Source organism: Lagopus muta, chromosome 21 (assembly GCF_023343835.1).
Source record: "Lagopus muta isolate bLagMut1 chromosome 21, bLagMut1 primary, whole genome shotgun sequence".
In the NCBI taxonomy this organism is placed as follows: Eukaryota; Metazoa; Chordata; class Aves; order Galliformes; family Phasianidae; genus Lagopus; species Lagopus muta.
The window spans coordinates 3,618,499-3,634,441 of record NC_064453.1 but is presented as its reverse complement, the minus strand read 5'-3'; the positions used below and the strand labels follow the sequence as shown (position 1 = coordinate 3,634,441).

Below are 15,943 nucleotides of genomic sequence, written 5' to 3'. Positions count from 1 at the left end.
CTCATCTCAGGTGGTGCTTATGAACAAACCTGATCAGCTGAAAATGCATCAAAAGAGTCATCAAAAAGTGTTGATGGTCTCTGAGGGAAAATCTAAAAGGAGATTAGGATCCATAACATCAGAGAAGGAAACGTGCAGAACACTCAATGAATTAACACCACTACAAACCTTACACGCTTCTGGAGACCAAAACCAGAGCTCTACCTCCTAATTACCTCCTCCAAATACAACACTTGAACCTATCAAACATTTTAACCAATAATTCTGTCCTATGCCTGTAGACAGGTCCCATTTAGCCTTAGATTCAATTTATTACACACTTGAGTATGTATAGTTCACACTAAAATACTACCCTGTGCTACTCACTCATGAGATATTTGAGACACAAGAAAGAATATTATTTTCCTTTCATTTAGTAATTCTTTACTAAACGGATCATTTTACACTTGTAGCATTAATTTATTATTAATTTATTATTATTAATTTAGACTTTTCTAAAGGAAAGTCCATAGTTCGACCATTTCTGGATATCAGAAACCTGTGAAGTTCTTATACTGCTCCCATTGCATTAGCACACCAGGCTAGTGAATGCTTCCATGACCAAAGGAAGCTATGGCATGCAGTAGGTTTTACACAGCTGCCTAGAAGCACGTCTCATCAGTTTCATAAGGAGCAGCATCCAACCTCACTGCTACAGGTAAAATTATTCTTAGATGCAGAGTGTTTTGATGTATTCTAACACTTAAGCTGTTTTCAAAAATATAATGTAAAAGGAGCTTCCTACTGACAATTCGAACCTCACCTACAGTTTCCCGTACCTTATATGGGTACGAGCCCTTCTGTGAACAGCAGTTTCCTCACCATCCTCACCCTGCAAGATGAGCAACCAGCGACTGACAGACATGGGTTGAAAATTATCAGTTTTCCCTACCTTTTTAGGAGAAAAGACTCCCAGTGTTCCTCCATCTTCCCGAATAGCAACTCCCATTTCTGCCAACAATGCCTCCCTGGAAGAGTAAAGCAAATTATTTACCACAATTTAGGCTTCAGAAGATAATTTGTGATCAATAGAAGCTCTCAGTTTCGTTATGAAATACAATATGCTTTCAACCAGCCTATCCACTGACCATGCCAGGGCTGCTGCCACCTTATCACCATAGGGCAAGTTTCCAAACTTGAGCTCCAGAGTTTACAGGAGGAATAAGAACAACAAGGGAGATCCAACAACATTTCAGTGCAGTGGAGTATCAAAAAGTGAGTGTAATTAGAACATTAATCTTCCTTAAGGTGGCAATGAATGTAAAGGCTGTTGTAAATTTAGACATTTAATTTAAAATGAGCAACCATCATGTTAATTTACTAAGATTTATCTGCCTCTTCCTGATCCAACATAAAAAGCATTCTCTCCTTAAGACCTAAAAGGGACTGTGTGGGGACAGACAAACTCTTCATGTCATTCACTATTTGAGGATTTGAGGACAATTGATTGGTTCAGGTTTTCCTGGTGGGTTGCACTGTTTTTTGTTGCTGTTTTTATTGGGAGAGGTTTTTTTGTTTGTTTTGGGGAGAGGAGGAGGAGGGTGAAGGAAGTGGGAGTGATGAACTCAACTCTGAGCATCATCAACATAATGCAGTCAAGACTTCCACAGCTCAAGGATCAATTATGAGAATTTCAAAGTATTTAATAAATAGCACTCAGTTTTGTTCTAACCACTTTCTGACAATGTTTAAGCATGTCTTATTGCTTTAGATGCAAGTCAAACCACAGCTGGAAAGCTGAAGTTGTTCCACAACGTAAGGAATTCTGGTACTAAAAGTTTAATCTTCGCTGTTTAAATTCACTGCCAGTGTTTTTGTAATGTGAGAGAAAGGAGGAAGAAAGAGACCAGGACCATATGCTGCTTCACAACAGAAGCTGATGTAGCAGCTTGGGACATTATCCAAACTATAATTCTAAACACTTTAACTTTAGAAAACATGAGAAAGAATATGGCATTCTCTCAGTACTGCCCTGTCGTTACACTTAACACGAAGACCAGCAGAATTATCACTAAGCCCCATTCTGCTGTTCCACTGCTTTTCAACAGAGCAACATTATCCATTTTCTAAAAACAATTCACATCTACAGCATTTCTAATTCCTGACCTTTCCATCCTAATGGCCTCTGTTTTCCTCAGCTTCTCTTCCCACGTTTCATTCAGCTCTGCAATGATCTTCTCAGATTCCTGTGTAAAAATCCCAAAAGCTGTTTTACAGTGTCCTCAATGTTCTCTACATAAAATACAATGTAATTAATATTGATGCTCGGTGCTAAATCTCAATTTAATTTGAGGTACAAAACATATTCAGTGCTTTAAATCACTAAGTTGTCTTCCTTAATTTTTAAGAGAATTAACAGCCTTGAAAGGAAGGCAAAAAGAAAAGACAACTTCGTGTCTAACCTCAATCAGACTTTAATTTGAGCCACCTAAAAATTTCTTTTTTCTTTAAAATCCTAATTTACAGACATCATTCAGCAACTGGATGCCAGGGAGCCACAGAGAGCACACCATTATTTCCATGGTAACAGCAAGTTCCTAACAAGAAAGGGATATGCGGTGTGTGTTCCAGCCCATTGCAATCCCTGTGGCAGTGTCTCATGGACAAGACATGAGAATGAAGCACAGATTCAACAGAGCCAGCTTTCCCCACTCATCCGCCCATGGAGATTGGGGGGGGCCTTCGGTGAAAAAAAGAAATACTTCACTGTAATGCACTTTTGATGCGGTTCAATTCTGTGCAGAATCGGGACAAGGCTGCTATTGTCTGGATAAAGCATGCTATTCTGTGTGCTTCACATTTTAATCTGTGGGGGCTGGGTGAACACAACAGTGGCAGGATTATTCTGCCTCCTTTTTTCAACTTTGGGGTAATTTGGTTTTCTGAAAGCTGACTGTATTTGCTAGTCAGACCTAGTCCACTCTAGTGCTGACCAGGCCTCTTCAAGTAGATTTAAGTTCAAATTTCCTGTAATTGCCACTGTATCGAAAGACCTACAAGCAAGAACCAAGATCACAATTTTGAATTTAGTGGCAGCTCCAGGCTGCAGTTAAAATCATATAATCCTAGCAGAAAAGGCTGTACACAAACACAGCCTCTAACTCATTTCAGTAAAACGCATTTTTTAGGGCACAAGTGGATTTCAGACAACTTCCTATGGAAACAGCAGTATGCTGGATATATTTTTGGCTGAAAGAAAGCTCTCCTGCTTCTGACACTGTTTAGCCTTTGCAAAGACCCAACTAACAGCCTGCTTTCTCTGCAGCAATACTTGCCTTCAAACGCTCAATTGCCTCTTCTCCTCCAGGCGTCGACATGATTCTTTCCTGTATACTGGACACAGATGTTAAGCCCACCTGACTACTGAGAGAGCAGGAGGACGGAGAGGCAGTGAGGGACCCCATGGAGGCTGTGGAAAAATTGCCAGGACGTTGATTCTCGGTGGCTAGCAAGTATCTATGCTTATTGTTCTGAAAATCTTTCAGATCTGAGAGAGACACACACAGAGGGAAGGCAGAGAGACGGGCAAAAGGAAAATAGGAGGTGGGAAGGAACAAGAAAGAGGAAGATAGGAAGGAAACACCAGTATAAGAGGAAAGCATTTAAGCAGCGACAAAACAAGTTTTGTAATTTTTAGATGGCAGTTCTGAAACAAATCCCTTCACATTAGTAGGCATGATAAATAAATCAGACCCTGAGGATTACTAGAAAGGGCTGTGCCATAAATCACTCTGATCAAAAAAGCTTGAAAAAATAAATTACACTCTCCAAAAATAAACTGTCTCATTCCTAAACGAATGTTAAGCTGCTGCGCACCATGAAGGTCAGAACAGGAGCAGTTACTGATGGGATTAGTGACATCCTGGGCCTGAATATACACCAACCCCTATAACCCAGCAAAATGTTATTCTCCAGACTCCTTTAACTCAAAGTAGTGATCGTGAACCACCGTGACCACAAGGACCACCAGCCAACTCCTCCCTACATGCTGTCAGCACCTGGGCCACCTGTCAGCCCACCGCAGGGAGGAAAGAACACAAGTTCACAGTAATGTGGTTGTGCCTCCCCCTTCATCCTCTCCATCTCAAAAATGGCCATCTCAGATACGTCATCAGTGAATTATCTGCTGAGGCTCTGACAGAAGAACCACAGAAGGTGGTTTAAAGCTTTTTGGTCTTCATTTACAAGAAGACAGACAAAATAAAAAGTTATAAGGCAGCCTTCGGAGCCTGAATAAACAGAGACCTGAAAGATACTTCCTTTAAAGGCAGGAAACAAGATGAAGGCACACGAATGACTTAAAAACATCCAGAGGCAATTTATGTTGATCTAACTTGGCTTCTCAAATGTCTGTAAACCATGTCCTCAGAATAATCACAAAAAATATTTTGTAACAACTGGACAGCTCAGTTTTAATAATTTCCATGGTTTTAACTTCTAGCTCAAACAAATCCTTCAAAGTACTCTTCTTAGTAAAGAAGTGAAATTAGGCCTTGCAAATTACGAATAAGGGTTTCACTTCCAGAAAAATAAGAGACGCTCAGACAGACACTGCATAAATCTCCATGTCCTTCCACATCTCCTCAACTTCTACCCTAACCAGCCCTGCTATGGTAAATCTAGTATCTGAGCATTCTATTCAGGCCTCATGGTTGCATCTAATCAGTTTGAAAACCACCATCTGCGAATAAAGGAAGCAAGGGTGGAAGGTTAACAAAAGGAAGGCAGGTTAAGGGAAAGGGAATGCCATCAGGATGAGGAAAGCAGACATGGCAGAGCAGGGAGGATGATGAAGTCTCGAAAGGCCAGGAGACGCATGCACTCCTGGAGATGAAGGAAGTGGCACCCGCAGTAGCTTTTGCAGTTGCTGTGATCATTAAGAACCAAAACCCTCAACACCATGCACGCTCCTCCTGGAGGCTGCAGCTTTCACAGATGACATATGCACACGCTGGAAGCAGCATCAGAACATAAGACAAGGCCAGGATGAGTCTTAACATCACCAGTAGCTTTGATTTCAGGAAATTTCAGACAGATCTCTTCTAGCTGATACTGCTTTCAAGTGAGGGGGAAGAAGACTGGCTGAGAGTTTAAAGCAAAATCTGCCAACACAAAGTTTACACTGCATACATATCAGACATCTCTCTTGCAATGGACTTAGTATTTTTCCCTTCCATAAAGGCAAACAGCAGAACAGAAATAAAAGGATATTTGCTGAGTGTTTCTAACCCTAGGAAACCTATCCTCACCAACCATTACAGCTCAAATAAGGAATCTTTACCAGTACAAGATGTGTAACAACTTCTTGTCTAAAAAGGCTACATAAAATAAACCTCAGTCTCCAGGAGGATCTAATACTATTTCATCTTGAATTAATCAACACATTTCAAATAAATACTTCTAAGTGGTAAAGAGAAGTTAAAAGGTTAGGAAGCTAAATGAGCAGAAGCTGTTTCAGCTGAGTAACTCAAAAGATTTGAGGAAAAAAATTCTAGTTCAAATACAAAACGTCAGCTGTCATGGAAACAGGCTAAATTGTGACCACTCTCCCTTCTGTATTCTGCCAGAGAGCAAGCAAGGAACATATGCTGTATTTTAAACTTGGTTTTTTTTTTTGACTGTGGACTTGGTTTGAGCTGGTTAAGCTAGTTTCCATGAGACTGTATAACGTTCCACAACGAGGGTTCTGTCTGGGATTTCCCTGTGAGAAATGCTGGCATGCAAAGCTCAGTTAAAAGCTGACCCAGAAAAAGCAGGTTAAGAATAGAACCACACAATACACACATTTGCCTCCACTTCCAGAGTATTCATCTCCCATTGGATCAACTGAAGGGAAGCAGGAGGGAAAATACAAGAAGGATCAAAATTGAAGATTCACCAGTGACACAGGAAGGGAAAAGGTTACTACTCCATGCTTAAAGATACAATACACAGTTTTCAGTAGCATTTTTTTTTCAGTTTTGATCTAGAACCAACAAACAGACTGCACCAAACAGGTGTTCTCACGCATTTCATTTTCTTATGGCCTTCATCTCTTGAAAATAAGCAGATAGAAACATTTATACATAAGTGAGGCACAATTTTGTTCCAGAGCTTTATGAGAATACCGGCAAAACAAACCAGTACAATGGAGCTCTACTGACTCAACTCCAACTCTTGCCTCAAAATAATTTAGTATTTTATTTACATGCAACCGTTTCAAAATAAGTAAATTTAGAGATGATGAATGCTTTGACACTAAGGGCATGGTCTAACAGGAGTTAGGGCAAGGATGGTACCAAAGCCAGGTATCAATTAATGACTTTTAGCCTCCAAGAAATAGGAAAATACACTTGCTTTCTCAATATGAAATCAGTTGCTACATCACAACTATCCTTCTTTTATCAGCACCAGACAAAACGCCCTTCATAACTCACCAAGGCAACTCTTGAATGTGAAAGTTCCATTACAGTAAAATTACTTCCATTGCAATAGGAAAATCCACCTCCATGCTTTTCCTTGAGAGTTTGAAGGTGGCCTATTAACATTACAGAGACTGATCCTAGGGTGAGTTATTTGAAGACAGAAGAGGCCATTCCTAAAATGTTGTTCCAAGTTTAACAGCGGCTTCTACACCCAATTTCAACATTCTATGGCAGGCCAAGCTCTCCCTCCCCTCTGTAGAGGAGACACTAAACCCAAGATGGCAAGGTCTGTTTAACCCACTTACTGTCAATGATATCTCCCAGCCCTTGGGCACGCAAGAGATCCTTAAGCCTTGTCACCTCCTCCTTCAGCTCACGCACCAGCTTGGCATTTGGATCTTCATTGATAACAGCATTGCATTTAATCTGTTTTGCACGATCAGCATATCTGGAACCAATCAAAAAACAGCCCTTAAAATGAACCCATGTATGTCCATAGGCAACACAGGAATGTAGTAACATAGATTTACATCAGAAGAATTTCTACTTAATACAGAGTACTGCTACAAAAAGAACAACTCTTCTTCAAGATCTATACAAGATGCATTAACAAGGTGCACCATGCATAACAGAATTTTTTCCCCATTACTGACTGCTCTGAAGCCTCAGTTCAAGTAAAATGCTCAATTCCAGTGACCACACTAGAAAAGAACAGGAGAATACGAGTTTGACATCTCAAATTAGAAGTAGGCAATTAACTCCTAGTTTCCCTGCTCACATACATCAGTTTTCCCCTTTTGGGATAACTGCATTTTTCCCATTATACAGTTTTCTTTCCTAGAGGTTTCTCAATTTATATTAACCAAAAATTTGAAGGATAGCATGTGTCTGGTACAGCACACAGTTACCCACATCCATCTCAGATGAAAGAAACTGTACCTTAAAGTGCTCAAAGTTTCATCATAGTTGATATCTGCTGGACTCAAAGCAGCAACCATAGCAGTTCGGGAATTACCGCCTGCAACAGAACAGATGAAGTTTTAGACAACACCTCAGTGCCCAGTCTAAGCACTACAGCCTGCTGAATATCAGTATTTTCCATGAAGTACAGAATTCAACTGCATTCCACATAACTAGGAACACACAAAAATCCCGCAGCAAAGCTGCAGCTTTAAGAAAAGGTGAAACACACGATTCAGATTTGACTGTTAAAATATTTAAATCCATAAAGAATACAAATTTAAGTGAATTAAAAACATTCTGAGAATTTACTGAGGATTTCTTTCCATACTGGCACAGGTAAAGTCAGCCGTACCTAGATTTTCTCGAAGAAGCCACGTTAGTACAGAATCCCTGTATGGTATGAAGTCTGTCTTCTTCTTTTTTTTACTCTACAAAGTAAAAGAACAAACAAGAAAAACCTGAAAAATAAACACTGAATGGAAAATGAACACAGGTACTCACTCAACACTCAAGAGGTGCTGAATAGGCACCTCTTTGCCCCTTGTCAAAAGTGAGTAACCTTAAAACAGACAAGTAAAATTAAGTATAGTGGGTAAGCATCAGATGTTGAAGCTTGCAAAATTTTCCATTCACTTTATAAAACTCAGAATAGACAACTGCCTGCAATCTATTACAGAGGTAAGGAAAAAATCATGGAGCACAGAAGCACAAAAACAAATAAAGTTTCCCTGCTGAAAAGGTAAGTATTCCCAAGCTAATTCACCAAATCAGGAGGAGAGATGTAGTAAAGAAAAAAAAAACACTCCCAAAACATACTTAAGTGTGTGTTTTTCATGTCCTTATATCCAACCTAAGCATATTTTTGAATCCCAGTATTGACCATTCTCACATTTCGTAACAATTCTTTATAACACAGTAATTTCTCAAGAAAGATCCTTGTTCATTGGTTCCAAAGACAATAAAATTTCACAACTGGTCAAACACAATAACCACTCTGACCATCCTACCTTGCTGGTGCAGTTATCCTAAGTTGAAAGCATTAAAGAAAGCAGAATACAATAAATGATGTGCTTCTTAATAGAGCTTATATATGTTTCCATGCTAGTTTGGATAGCATCCTTTTATTGAGAAGCCCCATGAATTAGAATAAGTTTCATTAAAATAAAAACAAAAAAGCCTAAGAAGCACTTAAGTACACTGAGCCTGTCCCAAGCTATTGAGAACTTCCTTTTAAAAGCAGCAGTAATTCACCTGTTTTTGTTGTTTTGGGTTTTTTCAATATTAGTTGAATAAAAAAGGACAGGAGAAAGTACATTTCTGAACCTACAAGACTGTGTTTGGATTACTGTCTGTTTAATCAACTAAACACATTAAGTCTTTGCATTGAAAAAAGTCTGTGATGATCAAACTGCTATTTCTAACATGGGACATCTTAGCATTTTAACATGAAACATGCAGTTACATCTCCAGAATTATTCTTTTCAACAGAAATACTACTATGGCTCTGCACAACCAAAAGCTTGTTATCTGAACACATCCTCTACACAAAAGTAGACTCATTCTGCAAGGCTTCTTCAAAGCTAAATAAACTAATGCTTCAAACTACCTTGAAATAGTTTCCAGCAGGCTCTGTAAGATGTAGGGCACACACAGAGCTAACTGCACTGATAATGCCATATCAAGAACAGTGAACGACTCTACTCTCACTGTCTCAGTCTTACTAGTTATGGAAAGGATGCTGCAGATAACTAAATGCTGTACTTACCACCTCTGCCAATGCTGAAATAACTTTGCCCAGAGTCGTGAGAGACTTGTTTATATTTGCTCCTTCCTGGGAAAACAGAACCCAGTATTAGTAAGTCTTATTTTTCAATCATGAATCCCTGCAAACTTCAGTCTATACTTCTGCAGCCATTTTTTTCCAAACCTGTAATTGCAATTCTTACACTGCTTGTGCACCCACTTCCCTTTTTTCCCCACATCAGTGGCCCCATACCTTTAATCGGGTTCCTTTGGCACCAGTTGAATCAGCTCGCTCGCTCCCTGCCAGATCCACAAGGCTGATCTTGCTGACCTGAAGAAAGAAGGAACAACTAGAATTAATCCTTGTCCAACTAAAGTAAGAAATTAAGTTACTTCAAAATATCCTATGGCATGAGAAAAAACTGCCTAGAAATGACCACGGTGTGCTTAAAACTGAGGTTTTCACATGCAATTAGTTTGATTATTATTATTATTATCTTGTGGATAAGAAGCATCTGGAATTACAGAATTAAACTCTTTTAAACATCACTATACTTCAGATTACCTAAAAAGAGAGGTTGAGGCCTGCTGCCCTGAATGAGGTGAAAAGAAACTGTTACTGCTAAAGGCAACATAAGAATCTTGAATGTAAACAAACTTACAGGTCACCCTGACTCTAGGGACTCAAAAACTGTGGTAACAAAGATGGGGGGAAATCCTCAAAACTCCTTTCATCTCTCTCTCCCCACAGAACCTACTCCTTAAGGCTTAAATTCTTCCCACTTCTCATCTGTAACATACCTTCTCTGTGGAAAGATCAGTTTCTGCATCATGTTTCTTCTGAGTGAAGACAATTGTAAACACAGCATGAGAGCGGCTGCTAGTTTCATTCATGTTGGTAGCTGCCACAGTCCTAGAAGATGAACACACACAGATACTCTCAGAAAACAGCAGCCTCTGTGCTGTAAGTACAACACCCTGCAGGACTCAGTGCAGCTGTAGAGGATCACAGCTCACTTGCACCTATTTTTCAGTCCTCAATTCTTTCCAGCTTTAGCACAGTTCAGAGTTTGCTTAGTCTGTGTACTTACTAACCTAACCAACACTAACATAAGAGAATACAAATGACATTCACATCAACCTCACAGACTGTTAAATGAAGCATACTGTATATAAATGACAACCAACAGCAAATAAGAACCTGAAGTTGTAAAGCAACTTTAGTCTTGATCACTTGAGTGAAGGAAAGAAACTACTTATTTATACCAAAAGGCTGACTTAAAAGCCAGTAGAATTACTTATTATTTAATTTAAAGACATTACAAGCCTTAAGTATCCATAGTGATTTGCAATACCATTACACCACTTATTCAAAATTTGTGCTGCATGTCAGGTAAACCCACAGCAAATAGAACTATGCAACGTGCTACTGCCACCAACCTGGCCTTGTTTCCAGCATCCATGAGGTCTGCAATGTCTGTGTAAGATGTGACTGCTAACTTGGACAGATCTTCCACATAAGGGCCAAGCAGAGGATGCTCTCGCACCCGCAAATTCCCTTTGTTCTTCGGGTTCAACAAGTCTCTGACTCTCTCACAATAAATCTCCATGTAACTCACCTGAAAACAGGAATTGGCAAAGATCATTTAATGACTGTTAAGGCTGATGGTGTAGTTTGATGTCCAGCACACAGACTTTCTTTGATTCCTCACCACACTCACCTCTACAGAGTACGACATCTCTTCATTGCTGTTGTCATTGATTTTCTCAAACAATTCTTCACATAGCTGGAAAGAGATTAAAACCAAGTCAGAAATTAGATCTTACTGAGTAATAAGAAGTAACTACAATGACGTGTCACTAACTTGGCAGAGGAAGAAAAGGAACAGATTGCATCAACAACAAACAGCGTCACTAGGAAGATACTTAACCCCAATTATCTGTCATTATCATCCAGCCTTGATAATTTATTTTATAAAGCATTTCAATTCTTCAAGGTTTAACCAATACTAATATTCTGTAACAGGAAATTGGAAGAATAACCTGTTATAACATTAATAGATGAAATAACCAACATTGGAAGAATTTTAGGAACTCATGATTAAAATTCTTAATCCCACACTAGTCTGTTTATCTTTAAAAGAATAATCCTGTGTCAATTCACTGGTATGTTTAAGTTTCAGGACTCAGATTTCAATCAATAGGCAAATAGTATCAAAATTCATTTAACAGAATGCTGCAGTCACTCAGCATTCCACTATTTCAGTAGCACTCCTCTACAGTTAAGTCAAACGAGAGACACAAAATTAAGATCATAAAGGAAGAAAAAGAATGAACAGTTGGCAAACGCATGGATATGTGCAAGAAGATTAAAAAGCATGAGGACAGAGGGATGTGCAAACAAAGAGGACCTGGGAACACATATCTACTGGCCTCTGCATAGAAAATAAAACACATGGAAAATGCAGGCAAATTTAAAGCATGTACTTTGAAGTAATTCAGCCAACACATGGTTAAAGTCTTAAACATCAAACTACAAGACAGGAAGACAGATCAAGGAATTTTGCCAACACAAAGAAATTTAATGTCAACAACCTGTATTAGTCAGAAAGTGATTGTGCTGTGCCCTGTGCATACGTGACAAGAGGGAACAGATTCAACAGGTTCTCTCTCGTGTCTTTAATCACATCATCCCACCAGATGTGCACAAATACACTCTTCCAACATGACTTCAAAATAATCTACATATGCAGCTCCAAGTGGGAGCAGAACATTTCCTACATACTTCAATGGGGTCTGTGGCCTAAATAATTTCCTCCCCAAATTATCAAATGCATCAGTATATTATTTGATTTCTAACTTTGAGAAATTTGTTTCCACAAAAGCTTTATGGCAGATTCATCAGCACTGTCACCTGAATTCCTGCTGAATGCAAAGGTGCCACGTGCTGACCTCATTACAGTCGGATGAGACAAGAAATCTACTGAACAGGACACCTTCATTTACCAGTTTGTTGGTGAAGGGGAGAAATTGGATGCAGAAGAGCAGACAGAGAACATATGGTACAATTGTTAAAAGTGCAACAATGGAGACAAAATTACTCAGTGTTCTTTTCCAGAATAAGTTTCTTACAGTTCAGAAAGAAACTGATGTTGTGTGTGAATTGCTATTCGACATTAAAAAAATAACTCTCTTGGACAGCAAGCATCTGAACATGCTCTAAAACAAAAAAAATAAATCCCTTTCTTTTTTTGTCATACCTGGGGGATTATCCCTGCTTGGCTCTCCTCCTGTTTGCCCATCATTGTGTAGGATTTCCCAGCTCCAGTTTGTCCATAGGCAAAAATGCATACATTGTAGCCCTCAAAGGCATGTAGCAACATCTCCTTCCCAATATCATTGTACACACGGTTCTGAGATGCAAAGCAGGGATCTTCAGGCTGAAAAGACACAAGAACAGGATCAGAAACAGTCTTCTCCCTTTCACGTAACATTTCAAAAAGCAATTAATTTATCTTGTGGGTCAATTCTCTCAGGAAAAGGCAAAGAGAGCACATTTTTCCACAGATTTTTCCCAAACCAATACTCCAGCACAGCTGAGGAAGCAACGTCCCAGTTTTGGTTTGTGAACACTGCTGGCACTACTGGGCATGTTTTGTGCAAGATCACTGACAAACGTGATTCAAGGTGCTTGGAATGGAGAGGAAAAACATCAAAAGTAGAGTTTGGAGAGTGGATACAAACAAAGAAGGTCTGGAAATCACAAAATCCTGGAGCAGCTGCTCCTGACTATGGCTCAGGAGGGGGAAAAGAGAAGCCAAAGCTGTGGAGTTGTTTTAGACTACAAGAGTGTGGATGAATCATTAAAACAGACAGCATTTTCTGGCAGCTGTCCTATTGCACTGCATACAACCAATCCAGGTTTCAATTTGCAAGCGCTGACTCCAAAAACCCCCAAATACATATTTCAAACTATCAAGTAACTCAATCAGCCAAGGACAACGTATCAGAACATTTTTCCACAGTTAGATTGAAGGCAGGGCTACTTTAAAGCAATTTATCCCAGTAACAAAGAAAAGCAAAACCAAACAGATAACATAAACTTGAGCACAGATGCAGAAGGACAAAGCGAGACATCATCTTCAAATACCTGACTGAAAAGTTTCTGCTGCACTTTGGATAAAGCCCTACTACCACCACTGTCTGATTAAAATGAACAGTGCTGCATATGCAATGAAAAAAAAAAAAAAAATCAGAACAATTGCAGTGTCAGAAAATAAACTTGCCAGATCTCAGAGCAAACACAGAACCTGCTCAAAACAAAGCTTCACAAACTAAAGACATGAATCCTCTGGTTTTTATGCAGTACACGTCAAGCACTGAGGCACTGTAGTGGTCAGACTTCAACCAATATTGGAAAAAAATTCTCACTCCAGGCAATGCAGATGTTTTAAGTTGCACAAACCAGAGCAGACTGCACAGCTAACATACATAACATACCATACATTGCTCTGCAATTTGATTTTGTAGGAGAATGTCACTGTGGTATTATTGACTTAGTATTTTCTCTTCCTGAAATGTTGGACTTGAACATTAATTGCTCCTGAAATCAAGACAAAATCTAGCTGGGATAACATTCTGATGTTAGACTCAAGGCTCTCAGATCAGTTCTTTTCCTTGATACAGCCTGTCTGCTGGTTTTTGGTACTCAGTGTGCTCTTAAGATTCCTTCAGCTGATCCCATAATTCATTTGCACAGCTGCTTTGGAACCAGGAATATTCAGGAATAGTGGAGTCAGGATATTCAGTTGGAAGATTCATAAAAAGGGCTGCGCAAATCCAAATTTTCCTAGGTTTTTGTCAAGGAAGTATCCTTGCTGGCCACAGATTTACTCAAATATTGTCACATTTGCACAATCCAAATTGCTAAAACTAAAAACAGAGAGAAGCATTACCCATTCTTTCTACATTTTTTGAGAAAAAAGGCAGGGGAGGGGTTGATGGCAGATCAACACAGTTCTGCTTTAGAACAATTACTGGAAGTCAGCAAGACCTTAGCACTAATTTGCAGGAGGGTGGGGCAGAGGAGCTCGATGGGAGAGTTTATTGCTTTTGCAGCCATTAGAAACACAGGTCGCTACTCTGCCTTTTCCAGATGTGCCAAGGGGAAACACAGCCCACATCGTTCTTTGAACTGCAGAACATGAGCAACTTCCAGCCATATGCAGATAGAACTGAAGTAACTCTGGTTCACGTGCACCCTTAAAACACTTAAAACTGTTGCTGAATATTTTAAGTAATCTTTCAAATACCCACAACTTGCTATTAAACTCTAAGAGCTTAGATTTGCCCTCTCTCAAGCTTTCAGTCTTAATGAGGGTGAGAGACACAGTACAGGAACAACTGACAGGGATGGAACAGTCAGAAAACATGCAAGCAGTTGAATCAAGCCAGGTAAGGAAAAATGGTTTCCTTGTAAAAGAACTTACCGATGTGTGGGACCAGTAAGAGTAGTCAAAGCTGAAGGACTTTGGCGCTTCCTTGGGGTTCTTTGGGTTGATAATACCTGTAGGAAATACAATTCAAACATTTAGCTAACTTGACACTTAGGAGCAATACTTAATGAGTTTGTTGAGCCTCAATCTGTGTCCCTGAGCATCCCCACACCACTCAGGAGTAATAGGACTGAAGCACCAGACTTACATCTTCCAAGAAAATGCATTCCTAAAAGGAATGATGCTGCTAAACAAAATTCTTCTGTTCTATAGAAAGCCTGAAGTAGGTCACGCTGCTCCTTTGGCACATAGAATGGGAAAGGCTTTTAGGAGCTGAGGGATATTAACAAGAAGGAGGAATGAAAATACAAAATCCACAGAATCCACAACACACAACAAAACCCCCACTTTTCTGTCAGTACACCTGTAACTGTGATGCTCTTTTTATTTTCTCAGCTCCCTGAATTGTTTTCAATATTTGATCCACATACATGCATCCCCTACAATTAATGTAATGCTCTTCAAGGTATATTTTAGGTGCTGTTCCCCCCCCCACAAGTAACCTCTGCCAATAGATTCAGCTGCCATTTCAATGACATACAGGACTCCTGCAGATTGTGTATGCCACAGAGGGTAGTTTATAAGCACTGCTCTTGCTGCATAACTAAATCTCTACTACTGCTGCTTCTTTTCAAGTCTGTATTGTAGGAAATCCTTACACGATCGTTTCCACCAGCTGTTTTCAAAATCATCTACATAAATAGGATTTTAAAAAGGCGTACTCCTGAGAGCATCAAAATCAGACAAACCACATGTCCATCTGCACCTATAGCAGCCATTTGCCTTTGGAAATCTTATACTAATTAAGATATTTGCAAACAAAAATCTACAAAGAAGAAAGAAAACACACAGGTGGTGACATTCTTGCTGGGGAAAACTTGCATTCCAATACCAGTCAGCCTAAGCAAAGGAAGGCTGTTTCTCATGTATTCAGGCCAGCAAAGCTGTGCTTCTGGGAGACGGAGACTTCTCCTGCTTCTTGGGAGAAATAAAACCAGAAACAAACTGCAACACCCACCACCCTTTCCATTTCAGGCATTATGATCTTAACACGTTGCACTGAAGTCTCTGAAAACGCGGTCACAGAATTCCCTTCAAGATGTAATCACTCTGCCAGATGCTGACCCCCCTGAGCCGGACCGCAGTCCAAAACTACACTGCAGAGAAAGGCTCGCTGTGTGGATTACAAATAGCAACAGTTGCTACTCTTTCTGGTGGTCAACTTCATTTTCACTTGGA

General features: G+C 39.6%; 1 protein-coding gene across 10 annotated transcripts in view; it reads right to left on the bottom strand.

Annotated features, from left to right (window-relative positions):
* KIF1B (kinesin family member 1B) overlaps nucleotides 1-15,943 on the bottom strand; it is an 80,816-nt gene that overhangs the window by 46,960 nt on the left and 17,913 nt on the right. For 3 of the 10 annotated variants that reach the window (XM_048967964.1, XM_048967968.1, XM_048967969.1), the window contains exons 3-15: nucleotides 14,639-14,715; nucleotides 12,410-12,589; nucleotides 10,871-10,936; nucleotides 10,590-10,768; nucleotides 9,951-10,062; nucleotides 9,403-9,480; nucleotides 9,172-9,237; nucleotides 7,759-7,834; nucleotides 7,383-7,461; nucleotides 6,749-6,891; nucleotides 3,315-3,448; nucleotides 2,146-2,225; nucleotides 932-1,007 (exon numbers count right to left, since the gene is read on the bottom strand). In XM_048967964.1, coding sequence (XP_048823921.1) covers nucleotides 932-1,007; nucleotides 2,146-2,225; nucleotides 3,315-3,448; nucleotides 6,749-6,891; nucleotides 7,383-7,461; nucleotides 7,759-7,834; nucleotides 9,172-9,237; nucleotides 9,403-9,480; nucleotides 9,951-10,062; nucleotides 10,590-10,768; nucleotides 10,871-10,936; nucleotides 12,410-12,589; nucleotides 14,639-14,715 — 1,346 coding nt within the window. Of the gene's footprint in view, nucleotides 1-931; nucleotides 1,008-2,145; nucleotides 2,226-3,314; nucleotides 3,527-5,823; nucleotides 5,866-6,748; nucleotides 6,892-7,382; nucleotides 7,462-7,758; nucleotides 7,835-8,413; nucleotides 8,432-9,171; nucleotides 9,238-9,402; nucleotides 9,481-9,950; nucleotides 10,063-10,589; nucleotides 10,769-10,870; nucleotides 10,937-12,409; nucleotides 12,590-14,638; nucleotides 14,716-15,943 lie in introns of all 10 variants that reach the window. The other 7 variants (XM_048967959.1, XM_048967965.1, XM_048967963.1 and 4 more) reach the window with 5 other exon arrangements.